Source organism: Lampetra planeri, chromosome 7 (genome assembly GCF_965212315.1).
Source record: "Lampetra planeri chromosome 7, kcLamPlan1.2.h2, whole genome shotgun sequence".
Taxonomy (NCBI): domain Eukaryota; kingdom Metazoa; phylum Chordata; class Hyperoartia; order Petromyzontiformes; family Petromyzontidae; genus Lampetra; species Lampetra planeri.
This window is the reverse complement of record NC_136113.1, coordinates 5,978,991-5,996,432: the sequence shown is the minus strand read 5'-3', so window position 1 is coordinate 5,996,432 and position 17,442 is coordinate 5,978,991. Positions and strand designations below refer to the sequence as shown.

General features: G+C 43.3%; 1 protein-coding gene across 2 annotated transcripts in view; it reads left to right on the top strand.

The window, feature by feature from the left end:
• Nucleotides 1-3,377: 3,377 nt before the first annotated feature.
• ZFYVE26 (zinc finger FYVE-type containing 26) overlaps nt 3,378-17,442 on the top strand; it is a 40,327-nt gene continuing 26,262 nt past the window's right edge. For both annotated transcript variants that reach the window (XM_078596104.1, XM_078596103.1), the window contains exons 1-10: nt 3,378-3,552; nt 5,455-5,676; nt 6,380-6,458; nt 6,646-6,735; nt 8,705-9,260; nt 10,377-10,510; nt 10,845-11,009; nt 11,838-11,926; nt 12,459-12,610; nt 16,225-17,235. In XM_078596104.1, the coding sequence (XP_078452230.1) occupies nt 5,468-5,676; nt 6,380-6,458; nt 6,646-6,735; nt 8,705-9,260; nt 10,377-10,510; nt 10,845-11,009; nt 11,838-11,926; nt 12,459-12,610; nt 16,225-17,235 (2,485 nt within the window). In that variant the 5' untranslated portion in view covers nt 3,378-3,552; nt 5,455-5,467. The remainder of the gene's footprint in view (nt 3,553-5,454; nt 5,677-6,379; nt 6,459-6,645; nt 6,736-8,704; nt 9,261-10,376; nt 10,511-10,844; nt 11,010-11,837; nt 11,927-12,458; nt 12,611-16,224; nt 17,236-17,442) is intronic.

Sequence of the window (17,442 nt, the reverse complement as noted above, 5' to 3'; positions counted from 1 at the left end):
TAACATATTACAAAATTGTATTAACAGGTGGGTGGGACATATGTGTGGGTATCAATAAAAGGATAACCATATATAACATGATAAGTGGATGGTTATGAAAGATCACCGAATCGGAAGATGGATTCATGTGACTTTGGAGGTGAGTTTAATCCTGTATCTACTGTATCTCGTTTTGAAAACTTTTTGGCTGCTTCCTCATATAATACACAGATACAAACATTACCTGTTGAAAACACCAACTAAAAATTTCAATTGATTTGCTTCCACTTTACACATCATGAAGAATTAAGATATTTCACAACTGGAAGTATGAATTGAGTAATGCCCAGTAAACATGCAAAGTTGGAGCACCGTTTGGCATGTGGTTGGAACCGTTAGCCAACGTTGGCCCAACGTTCAATGTTTATTGGGTGTTTATAGTATTTTAAAGAATGATATGAAAACGTTATGGTAATGTATAGCTATTTGTCAATCAACTGCTTGATGAAGGCCTCCCCATGCCATATTGTTCATGGTGGTTGATTGACAACAGTAGCCCATGTTGGTAAGTGCGGGATTAGTGAAGGAGGTGCCCAGGGCTGGTTTAGATGTCAGCCACTGATGTTAGCCGTTAACGGGAATCGAACACAAAATACTGGGTTGTTCATAGTGCAGTGCGGTTAACACTGCACCGCCACTCAGTCCCATGAATGTTTTCCAGCTTCGTTAACACATTCCTGCGGAGGGAGCTGGTAGGAACGTTGGGTTGCTCGGTCAATGGCCAGGGTCAACGGCGGCGTAGTGTATTCCGCAAATATGCCCGACTGTGAGGGCATATTTGCGTGAGTAGGTTAAACGTTGAGTTTTATAAGGGTACCACGGGGTGACCAGCCCCTCCCCTCCCCACCCAGCCCCACCCCTCCCACCCCCCACCCAGCTACCCACCCTCCCCACCCAGCCCCTCCCCACCCCACCCAGCCCCACCCTCCCCACCCAGCCCCTCCCTGCACGACGGACACAATAATCCCCTGTGGGCTGGTGTAACCAGGAGGTTCCTACCAGTAAAAAAAGGTGTATAGGTTATGACATAGCACTGCAAGAATGTATAAAGCCATGCTGTTATTCTTGCAATGTATGTTTTCTAATACTGTAGATTTTTTTTGTTTGTTTCAAAGGTAAATTCGATTTTTTTCTAAATATATTTCACCTCCGTCAGTACTTTGGCATAATCAAATTGAGCGTAAAAAATTGTCTCCAAGAACTATATACGGTGTTTATTATAGACCCCCACACCCCCCTCCCATTAAGAGTATTGGACATTAACAGTCTTGGACAATGTGAATAAACACAGTTTTTTAAAATGTCAATTAGAAACCTGGTGAATAAAGTAAGTTTCACGCAAAGTGTAATGTCGCGGGTCGAAAATTACATTTTACATCTGCTAAAATTATGTATTTAGTACAGTATAGATGTACTCCGCTGTAAAAATACGTTTTTAGAAAATCATATATTGTCCAAATTGCCTCGAAAACGTGATAACACGTGGGACGAGTGTGCGCATCTACCATCAAACACTTGCTACTCATTTACGTCTTGAAGAATGTGGAACATTTTTCTAAGTAATCTGCTTTATTCTGCAATGGCACATCTTTTAAATCTTAGAAGGCACAGCCAAAGCTAAGATTACAGCACAGGGTATCTATCTCTCACTTGTTAAACGTGCATCTGCACTCGCTCACATCAGAGGGTGAGTGGAGTTGATCTTATTCAGTATACTGTTCATTCATCACAGCTTAATCTTAGCCAGTGCACCCTCGATAACTTAGCAGCACACGCTGGACTCATAATAAGTAATATTTAAAAACAACTTTTTTTTAAAACACGCTTTTATGAAATGAAATGTAATAGTAATGGCAGAACTCCACGACTCCAAGAAGTGGCCCCGAAGCTTGCCATAACGTAAGGGACGTGGCCAATTACAGCCAACGTCAGTTGACCGTGGACAATTAGACCCAAGCCGAAACATAACATATAAAAAATAATGTTTAAAAATATAGATTTTTTTATGATAGAATATAGTATTGTCATCAGTATGACACAAGTATACCAAGTTTGCAGTTGATACCACATTGGGAAGTGGTTAAAATCGAGTTACAAGATTTGAGGATACAACGATGACAACAATAACAACAGAGTGAGTTAAAAGAAAGCATGTGATAATTAAAAAAAGGTGTGCATTGCGAATGCAATTTAATAGATTACTGACAACGCAGAACCCTGTTAATGATTCAACTGAAGCTTATATAGGCGAAATTTGGTTAAGTTGTGATGCGTTTTTAGTGTGTTGTAACCAAATGAAATAAACTATTCAGTTTGTTGAACACAGTAAAGTCATGTTGTATGTCCTGACACTCGTATATAAACTCATGTTATGAGATACAATAAGTTAAGACCTTTAAATATAAGGGGCCGTCCATAAATGACGTCACGCACCTAGGAAGGGGGGGGGTCAGACATTTGTGACGATGTGTGACGAAGGGGGGTGGGGGTGAGAAATGTGACGTCACATCAAAATGCGCAACTTTAAATAAATATAGACAACACGTTCTACTTAATTAAATAGACTTTTTAATAAATGTTTTCTCCTACAACATCAGAGTGCAGCGCCACATTAAATACGCACTACAATGACAATAGTTTAAAGCGATTTGAAGCATGTTTTTATTTTATTTTTGGGGGGGGCAGAGCTTTATGACGTCATATTTGAGGGGGGGGGGGTGACTTTTTGTGATGCCGTGTGACTAAAGGGGGGGGGGGTCAAAAATCGTCTAAAATCGCGTGACGTCATTTATGCACGGCCCCTAAGACGTAAGATTTAAGTTGAATGAAAGTGGTTATAAATTGCAGCAACAAATTCATGATAACCACAATAGTGTTCATAGAAATTATCCCAAAAATATGAATGACAGCACTTTGTCAGCAAGGGTTGTGTGAGATGAGAGGGGAGGTGTCAGAGAGTGCGTGGAGGGAAATGGGGAGAGGTATGAGAGATTGCGTGAAGTTGAGTGGGGAGAGGTAGGAGAGTGCGTGGCGTGGAGTGATTTGGGTGGGGAGAGGCAGGAGAGTGCATGGAGCTGAATGGGGAGATGCAGGTGAGTGGGTGGAGGGGAGTGAGTTGAGTGGGGAGATGCAGGAGAGTGCGTGCAGGTGAGTGGGGAGAGGTAGGCGAGTGCGTGGATGGGAGTGGTAGCAAGCCGTGCGTGTCCTGTGGAATGCAATTGTCCTGTGGAATGCCATACGCCCCAAATCATTTATATAGGCCCCCTCCCCCACCTAGTGGCCAGAGTGGTCATTGGACTAAAACAAAACGAATCGCGTTCCGCGGGCCACTTGGAGGTTCCGTAGCACGCCCGATCAGCTGTTTGGCCAGTCACGTGCGCGCGCCGCGAAGCGCCCGGTCAACACGGCGGACGAACTCGCGTCCCGATCCCACGACTCGGGTCGGCGCTCAACCCCTGGGCCGCCAGCTCGCTCGTCGGCTCTGTGGGAGCGGCAACTGTTTGTGAAGACCGTGTACGTTGCCCGTTGCACGCTGCCGACGCCTCGGCTCGGCCTTGGTCGGGCCCGTCCCGTGCTGATCGAGGCTCCCCCCCCCCCGTTCGACCGCCGGCACTCGGCTCCCGCTTAAGCCGCGAGTGTGGCCGCAGGGTTGATTCTGTGGACGCCGACGAGGCTGAGCTGTTGGCCCTGGGGGGGTGGGGGATAGGCGGTGTGGTGGCGACACATGCCGCGTGGTCCAGTGCTGTTGAGGCGAGCGTGTCGGCGAATCGCGGTCGACGTTTTTGTGGGGGAAAGACTGCGAGGTGGTTTGGAGATTGCGGTAAAGCAGGTGGGGCTGACGGTGCCACTCGCTTGTACGTACTTCGTGTGGGAGGAAAGCCCAATGGTTACTCTGTGTACAAGTTTCCTCTCATACGTAGCAAATACAGACCCCTTCTGAAACGTTAATGTTAAGTATATGTTGAACTTCTTTCGCAGCGCTAATCGGAGGTGGCGCTTTCCCGGTTGAATATCGGACATCCACAATTTTAGTGTGTGAACATCAACATGGGTGTGCTGTGTAACTTTTAGTTAATGCTACTTAATTGTACTGTGTTTAAGCTTTAGTACGTAAAATAATGACTTATTAATGTGTACAGTAAATATATGGTGGTCTCATTTACTTCACCTGGAGACGATACTGCTCTGTGATCGTTGTGTGTTTTTTTGCTTTTGTGCTGATGGTTAGCGAATGGGCGCCTTATAAGTGGTTGCACACGAAGAGCCATTGCCCGACTCGTGTGTTTCTGTATTTTTCCCACTGTTATTGACGAGTTTTTGAATTGATCTTTGTTCACCCGTTAAAAAAAACGCTGAGCGTTGCCTTCCGGGCTTAACATGAATGAACGATAATGAAACATGACCGGCACTGGTTTTGGCCAGTGCCGAGGTGGTAAATGCAATCTACAACCATTTGTCAATCCATTGGTTTTGTGAAGACCTTCACACCGTATTGGCGATGGGCGTTGCTTGGTCTGACTTCACTCTGCATTTGTTAAGAGGGATCTCGTGTCCCTAGGGCTTGTTAATTAATGTTGCGTCTCAATTGGGAGTCATAGTTTCGGTTACAGGGGATATTTGCCTTTCTAACCGCTGGTTTGAAATGATAACTCAAAGGGAAGTTTTTTTTTGTTTGGATAAATGAAATTGTTACTTTTCAAATAAATTACGGAGAGAACTAAACGTGATTCATTCAAAGTGCAGCGCGTCCTCGCTGCCAATCGATTTGGTACATCTATATGCTCTGATAAAGAGCATAGGGAAGTTGTTATTTGTAAGGCTGCCACTCTAGTTAAAGTGATCGGTCTAAACCCGAAACTCAAAAAAGGCTCAAGAACAGTTGGCGTACAGTGTTACACCCTTAAACAGTCCTTGTTTCTTGCATACAGTACTTTAAGAAAATAACAATTATAGTGTTTGTTGATCTGGCTGTTGAATACATGGATTGAAGACAGGTATTTAAAGTCCATTGCGTTGTAATTAGAACCTTGTGTACCTTTTTTGAGATGTAATCGGCAAATAATTAATCTGACCACATGTCACGAGTTCGTAAAAAACACATGATTCACCCCTGTTAAAGCCTATTACCACAGGAAGTTATAAGACGTAGTAGCACTAACTGGTTGGCTGTGGATTTGCTTGTAAGGAGTTTTATACAAATTAAATATTGCTCACTCATTTTGCCTTAATTCATCGTGTGATAATTGTGGAGCCATAACATCAGTGTGCAGGTGGATTATTACAGGCATTTGAAAGGTGGTGGAGGCTTGGGGAAGCCTTCATCCAGCAGTGGAATGACCACTGATGATGATGAAGGCGTTCTCAGAATTGTGCTCACATGTGTAAGTTGTTGTTTATGCTTGCGTTCATTCACAGGAAGGGTGGCCATATGCTGCCTGGAGGGAGCATGCACCCATTTGGGAACGAAGAAGCTTATTCAGCGCAGGAACTCTTTAGGTTTTTCTGCCGGAACCTGTGCAATGGCAGGTGGGAGCTGGCACGTGCCTGCCTGCCACGACTCTGTGAAAACCAGGCTGCTCTGGGACTCGATGTGGCTCAGCTACTGGAGGCTGTTGCCTCGCAACCTCGCCACTTCCTGTAAGAATGCCGTATCACATGTTTTAAGTCAGCAGGAGTTGGTTTTGCATTGTTTCTGTACATGCAAATACAATAGATATTTTAGAAGATTCTCAGTGCCACAAATTTCAACATGTAAATTTTTTGTACTGCAAAAACAGCATACAGCAATTTTATTGAAGTTACATAGCACGGTATATGAAACTTCCCTTATGTCCAGTTGAAATATTTACCACAATTTCCTCACAGCTGCATATTTCTTAATTTATCTCCCTGTATAATTTATTTCCAACATGTGGTGTTCCATGATTTTTTGCATCGAAACAATATCACAATTTGCAATACCAGTCAAGACCCATATTTCTGCATAACAATGATCTCGTAAAGGCTAAAGCCTGCTTTACAGAAGATTGCACACAACTGACATTGGGTGTGATATTGTAATTATTTGTTATGCTGATAAAATGTCCAATTCTAGTGCAGCCTGTACTACAGCAAGTTACACAACAAGTGAAGCCTACAATTGATAGCCATTCATCAGGATTTCTGTTACCGAATAATGACTAATTCACTGATTGTAATATGTGTGCAGTTTTGACATTAATTGGACCAAATTAGAAAAACAAACAATGATTGACATACTGTGGAGAAATGTAGTTTTGTCTCGCACTAAACATGCCAGGAATACATGAACCTTGTATATTTTTTATTGTCAACTTTTCAGAGGTGATGGTCCCTACTCTGCAAATTGTTTGGCGATGATCTGTCTTCATGAGTTGGAACATTTAAAAGGTGGTGCACTGGTAAGAAAAGATTTTAGATATATTTTTACATTGACATTTTTAAAATAGCCAGGTAATTTTTTTACTGAAAAAATATATGTTTGGAACCCATTGAGGTAACACATTGTTATCTATGCCAGCATGGTGGATTGTTAGCATTTCTGAGGCAAACAGAAAATAGTTTCTCATTTGTAACCTGTGCTTGTAGGAGGGCCCCTTGAGGTTGCTCCATCAAGATGTCGAGTTCCGGCTGCTGCTCGACTCCTGCAGCTGCCAGATCCCGGCTGACGTCATACAGGTAGTGGCACTGCCCTCCCTGCAAGCTTTGGTTTTGTAATGATTTTCATTAATTATTTGTTTTACATTCAGGTTTTCTCGCAGCCGCTCGTAAGTCTTCTGGGTTGGGCCGCGTTTGTTTATCGTTGATTCCCTCAAGGTTTCTCCACGTACTTCTAAAGGTGCCCGGAGCAGTACATGGCGAATGCTTGAAAGAAAGTGGGCTGTGCGTATGGCCTAAACTGGAAGGCCACACTTTTATTTAGGATTGTATAAGTTCTGTATAATGAAAGCATCGGTCACATTTACTTTAGATTATGAAAGGCCCAGACAATCTATAGGTATGTGCCAATTAGAAGCATGTATTTACCAATGTAGAATTAACTTGATCAGATTTAAAGACGACATGGAACACATCCTATCATTTAGTCAGCTGGTTTCTGTGTAATGTTAAAGAAGTTGAAATATTGCTCTGCATGTTAAAAAAACTAAATATGATTTTTTTAAATTCTTAATTTTTGTTTAAACAAGTTTCTGACGCATAGTTTATTAACATTTAACAGCCTTAGCTTTTATATGTAAGTTTACTCATTTGATTACATTTTATAAACCTTTGTTAATCCACTGTCAGTCATGGGGGTCCTTTACCATATTTCACCAAGTTGGTCAGTGCATCTTTGTTAAGGGGTGCCCAGTACTGGTTCATATATCACTTGCCACTGATGTTAGCTGTGATTAGAGCACTCTTATCACTGCACTCTAGCTCCCCTCACATTCTATATTTACCAGGTCAAAATACACCCTATGATTTGTGGTAATAATTAACATGAGAATCGTCATTGCTTGTTTCACTGCTGTTAAAGGTTTTGTAATTATTCCAAATACCAACCTAAAATTGTCATGCTATGCCTAAAAATACTGTGCACTTCGACATGATTTTATCTTTGGAAGACAACCTATTAACTTACGATATGAATGAGAAATGTCAGTGTATGAAGTGCATTCATAGTAGGGTTTCTGAGTGACAAGGTCCACCGGTTTAACTTCCCTTTTACACGCTGTTGGGGTCATTTTTCAATGACTGTTTATTTAAAAATAAAACACTGGATCTCTCTCCGTTTAAAAAAGCATATTCTTACATGGATGTCACTATGTCTACTTTGCCATCTGTAAACAGTATATTCCACTGTTTAGTTTCATATTTAAACATTGAGGAATGCTTACCCAAAAGTAAGCTAATTATTTTTTAGTAGCTTGTTTGCCCGTCCTAGAACAGAAGCTGTAATATTTACGAAAAAATTTAGCAGAGTACAATTGTATCTTGTGTTAATTTAAATGCAGTGAATTTTGCACAAGTGTATGTCATCAAACACTTCACTGCATTTCACTGTAGCACTGTATTAATGGCAGTGAATCTGGCACAAAACGAAGTCGTAAACCACTTCACTGCAGTTCACTGTAGCACTACTAATGGCAGTGATTCTTGCACAAAACTACGTCATAAAACACCTCGCTTCATGTCACTGTAGCACTGTATATAAACTGACCTTCAATTTGTTCAAATTCACTGCTCTGATACTTTATTCTCTTCTGCTTTCGGTCGCTGGGGTTGAAATAAATTTAATTCGGTACAATATCTGGAAAATCACCGAGAAATGTCTATTTTACCATAATGTAGAAGCATTAATTAGACTTACCTTTTGTCTCAAGTGCTGAAGAAAAAAATAAAGACACCAAATCCACTTTTGCTGGTAGAATTATTTATTACATTCACTTTCAATAAAGAAACGTCAAACTTAAAGCGAATTTGCGAAAAAGAAAATTGTCTGCTCGACATTCTTCTGCGTGAGTGTAAAAATCCACCCGCTCATGAATATTAATGACATGGGGGGTGCGGCATGTGGAGTGACGTCACGCGCGTTACACACAAACAGACATTCTTGGCTCAGTAGTAATTATAAAATAATTGTTCATTTTTTTCTGCATTTCAGAATCTCTACCACTGTTTCCAGCAGACCCATTGCCTGACACGCAGTGAGCAACATGACCCCGATGTTCATCTCTCAAATGAAAGCAAAGCATTTCTGCAAAATATAATTGACCAAGACTCCTGGATTGGCCATGCTATCATCAGCAGCCTGAATGCAGAGATGTCGCATGGCAGCATCCACCATCCTGCCCTGCAACAGTTGTTTGTGGATTCTATTCTGGGACACCTAGTAGAGCTTCGAAAGAGTTCTAATTCGGACAACCCCAGTGACACAAGCGATTGCAAAGTGGGTGAAATTAGAGAGCGCCTATATTCATGTGTGGCCACCTTGAACCTGAGTGCCCCAACAAGGACTGTGGACCTTGAGAGGTTGTTTCTGGAGCTCCACGATGCTTGCCATGGTGCCGAAAGCATATTGAGCGAAACCCGCTTACTCAGCTGCCTTCTCAGACAGGGAAACAACTTCTTAGTCAAGTATTATTGTGCAGTTGTGGATGAAGAGCACAGAAAGAAGAGTGTGCATGAAAATGCAGTGTTTAGTGCAGTCGAGGGGGATGGTAAGTTCTTGTATTCTTGTCTCTTTAATGTGAAAAAAATGCTCATCAGATATTACAATTTGTGTTTGTTACGTCTGTTGTGTTGTAAAAACGACGCGGAAGCGAGTTGTATAGGGGCTAACGCCGAACTGTTTATTAGGGGCTTACGCCTAACTCGTGGGAAGGGGTTAACACAACTTTGTACTAACTAATCTCCCCAAGGGAAGGGTACTGGGAGTTCCCTACACCCTACCAGGCTATCGGGCTCTTCCCTCAGCACTGGCCGAGGGTTCAGCCAACTCAGCCAGCCGGGTAAAGTAGCCCTCTAGCCTGGTGCTAATTCCCCTTTACTCGGGGTCCCTACTCCCCTACCACTCACTCCCCTGGCTCCCGGCGAAGACCCCGTCTATGTCACCGGTCCCCCCTCAAATACCCCGAGGGGATATGACGTCACTCCTCCTGAGGCGAGTGACATCCCGTCATCACTCTACTCCTCAACACTTCCACTTGTATTGCTTTTGTCACCATTATCATCATGCAAGTCAGTGCTACTTATGCTTTTAAAATGCAAGTTTGCCCTCTGGGGTCTCCACAATATCTCATGTCATAAAATTACTGAAGGATTCCTCACTCCTACCTGTATATGAGGTCAAATCACCCCAATTCTCAGATCTAATGGCTTCCAATCCAATCCCCAGTCAACAATAAAATTATGTATACAAGCCCTTGCCTTTTCACTATTCTGTCTCTACCCACCCCCACATGCTCCGCTTCATTAACAAAGGATTTCACTCAAAACCCTCAGTCAACTTCTGTTCAATAGGAGGTTGCTTTTTCTGTACTGTAACCCCTGTAGTCTGGGAATTCCTTTCACAGTCATCTCTGCTGCCAACTCTGCCCCTGTTCAAGTCTAGGCTCAATGCTTTCCTGTTTTCTCTATATGCTGTTCCATGTAATTTAAAACACTATATTTTATTCCTATTTTTGGTGGATCCCCTAATGTGCATGTCCTACATTGTGCAGACTTTTTAAATGCAACCGCATTCAAACATTTGTGCAAATCCAATTTGAAAAACAAGATTGTAAAATGTGAACTCGCCTCATAGATTGGTTGTATGGTTGTGTTTCGCTGTGCAGTGGCATATGGTGATCTGCAGGAGGGAGAGAAGATGGTGCTGTCCCTCATGTCGCATCCTGACCGGGCTCGCACCTGGAAAGAGCTCTATTTTTACTGCATTGCCAATGGAAAACATTTTCTAGAGCTCATCGTGGTGAGTCTCCAACATAGGGCTGGACTGCCAATATAACCATCCCATGAACACTGCGGTATAATTGTCAAGTGCAGCATAAAAACGTGATGGACTAAAGGAAGCGCCTTATTCCCAGGATTAGAAGACGCTCCGAAAACAAGACACATCCCAAACATGTGTGCGGAGCCAATAGAGTGATACAAATCTGAATACACACACCTACCCAATTATAAGATGTATCCCCAACTTCTGCAAAATACACAGAAAAAAAGTTGTCTTATAATCCGTGGAATACGGCAATGCACAATTCCCACTGGTGCAATGATAATTTATTGAACTGTCTTGTTGGTGACAGATGGCTGCCTTGCAACTCGTGAAGCGAGGTGACCTGGGGACGCTGGGGCAGCTACTGTCGGGTGAATTGGAGCCCCTGTGTCGCCTGGTTTTGCTCCTGGGGTGGACTCATTGCTCCACCCCGGAGTCGGCCCGCGAGCTTCTGCGCACCCTGCACTGCGACAGGGTGAGACCTGGGAAGAGCTTCTAACCAACCGCCTCTTGGTGCCAGAGAATATTTGTATAATTTTAACTTTTCTTTTGAGGTTAATTTTGTAAATTGTTGAATTGTATGGAAATGTCCTTGCCCCCCAGCATTCTGTGCTGTCGACTCTGCCCACTGACTGAAGTCTTGGCTCAAGGTTCTTGTCTTTACTGGCTGACTGCTATAACTTTGCCATTTGTTTCTGTCTATCATCTTGAGATACCGTCGCATTTAGATGCTTTGAGTATGTATTGTAATGTCTATACACTATACTGTTCAGTTTAATTCCAATTATAAGGCTATTGTGATCACATCTCTTTTAACAGACCTGGTTAAAATAAATACACCGTTACAGGAATCGTTCTCGTGCAAGAAGTTAAAATGCAGAATTAAATATCTTAACAGAAAACGGTTTCAAATGGTTCTAGAGTGCAACAAATAAAACAGTGTTAAACATAACCAACTTAACACTAAAATGTTATATAGTGCTGCTACAAAAAAAAATTTAGAGTTAAAACTGTAAACATAACTGGAAATGGGTTCATTCCGAGACAAAACTTTGCATATTATGACAACATAGAATTTATCTTCCATTTACTCTTCATTTTGTTTTGCACGGAATCTTTTGTTCTTGCGTTCATATAATATCTTTTATAATTGTGTCAAAAGAGTTGCAAAAGCAAGTTGTGCAGCCACTTTGCCACAACAGTAACTACAAGCATCTGAGCACAGAGTGGCCGAGTCCAATAAGGGAAGATTGGTGGGTGGGTGAGTGTGGTTTTTATTAACGCTAGCATTCACTGGTGCCAGGGTGTGCATGGAGACCGTTTGCTGGCGAATGCCTGCAACAGCCTAGCTTCGCAGGTGGACGTCCTGCAGTGGTGCATCCGCAAGAGCAGGTAGAGGCCACACTTCCACAATCACTGCGAGAACGATGATGCCAAAGCATATTATTGTCCAAGCACTGCAATATGGCAAATGTGGACCATCGGAGAAAGAGCAGACAATTGCGTATGTTTAGAGAAATTGGTTTCCCTGTATTGGCTATCTTTCCGGTTATTGTAGGCATGTAACTTTGCATCATATCAATTCTGATGTATACGATACACACGTTAAATTGTGCTTGTAGGAATATATAATTTTTTTATATGTCATTGGTTCACCTGACCTGTAAATGATTATTTTTACTATTTTTATAAATATTTCCGTTGAATCTTCATATGTGTTACTGCTTTTACACACTAGAAATCCATTTTGTATTGTACCATTACAGCCTCTAGAGGTGCTACATCCAAAGTAAAAAATGTATTAATGGAATCTCAAACCCTAAATCGTGACTTCATTGCATGGCGAGGGATGGGATAGGGCAGGCAGTAGTAGCATATCTTTACAGTACACCCCTAACATGTTGGGTAACCCCTCCATCCACAGCAAAAACCTCAGTGTGCACGACCTAGCGCGGCATTTGCACAGTCAGGAGCAACATTCTACCCTCTACCAGCTTCACCACCTCACAGACCTCCTGGGGCTGCATGAGGCGGAGGTGCTGGCTGTGCTACTCAAACCCATGGTCACCGACACAGGTCTGTACGTCTGTATGAATGTTTGTTGAAATTATTTCGGACCGGAGGTAGCCAACCGTGCTAACTGGAGGTGTGGGGGGAAAGGTTTGGAACCCGGCACCATCTTCAGATGCGCATGCTGTTACCACACAACAGGACAGCCATGGCCCAGTGACTCGGGCGCCACTGCGCTATGAACCCGGCAATCCGAGTTCAATTCTCGGCCATGGCTAACATCAGTAGCAAAGTGCTATCTGAACCTGGCCCTCACCTCCACTTCACCAAAGTGTACAAAACAGCAAGGTACAGTGTGATCAAACAATCCCTGTAACTGAAAAGGCAGTGGATTGACAAAGGGCTTTAGACTTTTACTTCCTTGCTGAAATCGAAACAGCTGTGCAAGGAACTAGTCTGGCATACGTGGGAAAAAATGATACCTAATGTACTGCAGATGCTGTCACATATCTTATTACTCGGGTTTTTTTAAGTTGTATTTTTTGCGTCACTTTCATGTCTGCATTATGATGTATCTCATCAACCATGACAGTGGAGGTTAAGAGTCTACTTCACCAGACTGGGCAGGTTCTGTGAGTCTTTAAAGATTTTGTCAACATATGTATGCCCTCATTAAGATTTTAGTTATTTTTGTTTGCTTGAGTTATAGATATTGAAGTTTGCTCAACAGATTGAGGTCAATTGCTCATGCAGTATGTTTGTATCTTAATTCTAGATTTGAAGCTTTCGTGACTGCAAGGAATCATATTCTTAGGTTTTTTCGGTAAAGTCACGTAGGTAAAACATCAAAATTAATGAAAATAAAATAAAACAAAGAATCACGACGTTTCGGAGGCAACACAAGTCTCCGTCATCAGGTGGGACCGTCACAGCCGAATTAGCTGCATCAAGTGAGGCAATGATTCAAGATGTAATCCCTTATAAGCAAGTTGAAGGGGGGAGGAGAGGGGGGGGGGAGCTCATCAGAATGTTAGTACAACGCATCGGGAGGGGGAGGGGGGGTGAGCGGGGCCAAAAAAATTGAACGGCGGCTTGGACGCGGTTGCTGCTGCACACGCCAACACAATGGACAGAGAGGATGAGGGGAGGTCTGATACACATGATAGACAAAAGAACGAAAATGCCCATGTTTATACCAATGCTGGCTGAACAATGAAGAGGGTACTGTTAAAAAACAATTGGGGATGTTAACACTCGGTAAAGTAAAGTAAAATAGTGCCTGTCAGATAAGATGGTCCAAAAAAGTGTAATTAAGTCTTTTTTGCGTGGTTGATAACATCTTTCCAATGATTACTAAGTTTGTACCCATTATCACGGTTGAAATTATGTCTGTGTTTGTATATTTGTATGGCTTCGTGTACAAACCTTTGATGGTAGCCGGGAGGTTTGCAGAGAACCTTGGTCTCGGAAAAGACAATTTCATGAGAGCCCACCGAGTTGTAGCAATGATCGGCAACGGCAGAAGAATCAGTTCTGCCGTGTTTCAGATCTGACTTGTGCTCGCGGACACGATCAGAAACATGACGTTTCGTTTCTCCAATGTAGCAATCACCACAAATGCAACTCAATTTGTAGACTCCAGGATACTGTAAGTCAAGAACGACATCCTTCATAGATGGAATCAGATCACGGATTTTATGCACTGTACTGAATCGGACTTGGATCTTATGTTTGTTTAGAATTTTGGAGATCTTTTTGGTCACGCCTGCTATGTATGGTAACGTGATGGTTTTGGTCGGAGTTTCATGTGGCTGTTTCTGTGTGGTGGGAGAGACAGCTTGGCGGATAGTACGGTCAGAGTATCCGTTCATCCTGAGGGCCCGATGTACATGTCTTAATTCACCGGTCAGGTGGTGTTTGTCAGAAATGCCATGGGCTCTGTGGTATAGCGTTTTGATGAGATAATTCTTTTGAGATGGGTGGTGGTGGGAATCCGGTTTCAAGTAGGAATCTGTGTGGGTGGCTTTCCTGTAGACAGAATGTCCCAAGGATCCGTCAGGCCTCCTCTCAAACAGAATATCCAAGAATGGTAGTTTACCGTCTTTCTCCACTTCCATGGTGAATCTGATGGATGGGTGTCTAGAATTGATGTGGTCCAAGAAGTGGTTCAATGCTGGGAGGCCATGTGGCCAGATGACGAAAGTGTCATCCACATACCTCTTCCCTGTGGAAGAGGTATGGAAGAGGTATGTGGATGACACTTTCGTCATCTGGCCACATGGCCTCCCAGCATTGAACCACTTCTTGGACCACATCAATTCTAGACACCCATCCATCAGATTCACCATGGAAGTGGAGAAAGACGGTAAACTACCATTCTTGGATATTCTGTTTGAGAGGAGGCCTGACGGATCCTTGGGACATTCTGTCTACAGGAAAGCCACCCACACAGATTCCTACTTGAAACCGGATTCCCACCACCACCCATCTCAAAAGAATTCTCTCATCAAAACGCTATACCACAGAGCCCATGGCATTTCTGACAAACACCACCTGACCAGTGAATTAAGACATGTACATCGGGCCCTCAGGATGAACGGATACTCTGACCGTACTATCCGCCAAGCTGTCTCTCCCACCACACAGAAACAGCCACATGAAGCTCCGACCAAAACCATCACGTTACCATACATAGCAGGCGTGACCAAAAAGATCTCCAAAATTCTAAACAAACATAAGATCCAAGTCCGATTCAGTACAGTGCATAAAATCCATGATCTGATTCCATCTGTGAAGGATGTCGTTCCTGACTTACAGTATCCTGGAGTCTACAAATTGAGTTGCATTTGTGGTGATTGCTACATTGGAGAAACGAAACGTCATGTTTCTGATCGTGTCCGCGAGCACAAGTCAGATCTGAAACACGGCAGAACTGATTCTTCTGCCGTTGCCGATCATTGCTACAACTCGGTGGGCTCTCATGAAATTGTCTTTTCCGAGACCAAGGTTCTCTGCAAACCTCCCGGCTACCATCAAAGGTTTGTACACGAAGCCATACAAATATACAAACACAGACATAATTTCAACCGTGATGATGGGTACAAACTTAGTAATCATTGGAAAGATGTTATCAACCACGCAAAAAAGACTTAATTACACTTTTTTGGACCATCTTATCTGACAGGCACTATTTTACTTCCCTTTACCGAGTGTTAACATCCCCAGTTGTTTTTTAACAGTACCCTTTCATTGTTCAGCCAGCATTGGTATAAACATGGGCATTTTCGTTCTTTTGTCTATCATGTGTATCAGACCTCCCCTCCCCCTCTCTGTCCATTGTGTTGGCGTGTGCAGCAGCAACCGCGTCCAAGCCGCCGTTCCATTTTTTTGGCCCCGCCCCCCCCCCTCCCGATGCGTTGTACTAACATTCTGATGAGCTCCCCCCCCCCTCTCCTCCCCCCTTCAACTTGCTTATAAGGGATTACTTCTTGAATCATTGCCTCACTTGATGCAGCTAATTCGGCTGTGACGGTCCCACCTGATGACGGAGACTTGTGTTGCCTCCGAAACGTCGTGATTCTTTGTTTTATTTTATTTTCATTAATTTTGATGTTTTACCTACGTGACTTTACTGAAAAAAAACCTAAGAATATGTTTGTATCTTCCTTTTTGTGCCATAGATCAAGACGCTGAAACTTCTTCTGAATTGCCAACATTGGACCAGCAAAGAAATGTAGCACTGTTCCATAGTTTCTGTGCCATGAAGCATGCTATTAGCGCCTTATGCCTAAAACATTTCCCTTCCAGGCGACCATCCATTTCCCATGAATCTAACACTAGTCAGACTGTCACTAACCTGTGCAGCTCCAATCAGGACGTTACCGAGAAAGATGCTGAAAGGACTACATCTAGCTTGGAAGGCCCGACATCTGGAGAAGGTTGTCCATCACCGCTTGATAATGCTGAAACCAATTTAAATAGCTTGGACTGCCCAGTGGAAGACTTCTCGACCATTGAGTGGCACTTTGAGCAGTGCCACTCTCACTTGAAGCAGATTTCCCCTCCAAACCTGCGATTGGAGGTGATGGAGAACATTTTCTCACTGCTGTTTGTGACATTTGAAGACCTCGCTGGGGAAGGCGTTGGCACGGAGAGCGACTCGGAGGAGTACGTGGAGGACGCGACTTTCGATCAGTGGGCCGCCGAAAGCCTGGAGAGCAGTGTGGACATCCTGAGCTGCAGCCCGCCCGACCTTGATGACCAAACTTCGCAGACTCGGGCAGAGTTGCAGAAGATGTCACTTCAGAGCAGTACGCTTTCCAACAAGTCGCCAACCTCTCATGGCACTTCTACGGAAACGAGTGCCGAAATCGATGCAGAGATCGCTGATACTAGTCAGAGCAACCCACAGAAAGTTAAGGCAGCCTTGAAACGTTTTGCCTTTTCTTTGAAGAGGAAGTCGGGATTTATAGTCGATGAGCATTTTACTCACAGTATACTCTGCCTTTTAGAGGAAAGCCTGGAAACACTCAAGGATGAAGGCTGTCCCACGCAAAGTACACTACAGCTTGTCGACTCGGTTGTGTCTTCCGTTAGTATGGACTTCTTCAGCCACCGCCTTTCTCGCCTGTCAAATTACATCAGTGAGGCACACTGGAGGTACAGGCTGATCTTCGCTAATCATTTCACAGGTGCGTATGTTATAAATGTCTGTGTAGCCGGCGTTATTAAAGTGACGTGCATAGCTTTCGGTTCAGTGTCTTTGCTTTAAACCATGTATTTATAGCTCATGGATACTTCGTGTTTTGTCAGTCTTGTTTTACAGGCAGTTTAAGCATTGCAAGAAGTACTGCCTTGCAATGCATAGCTCACAGTACACATTATATATTGTCCCACAA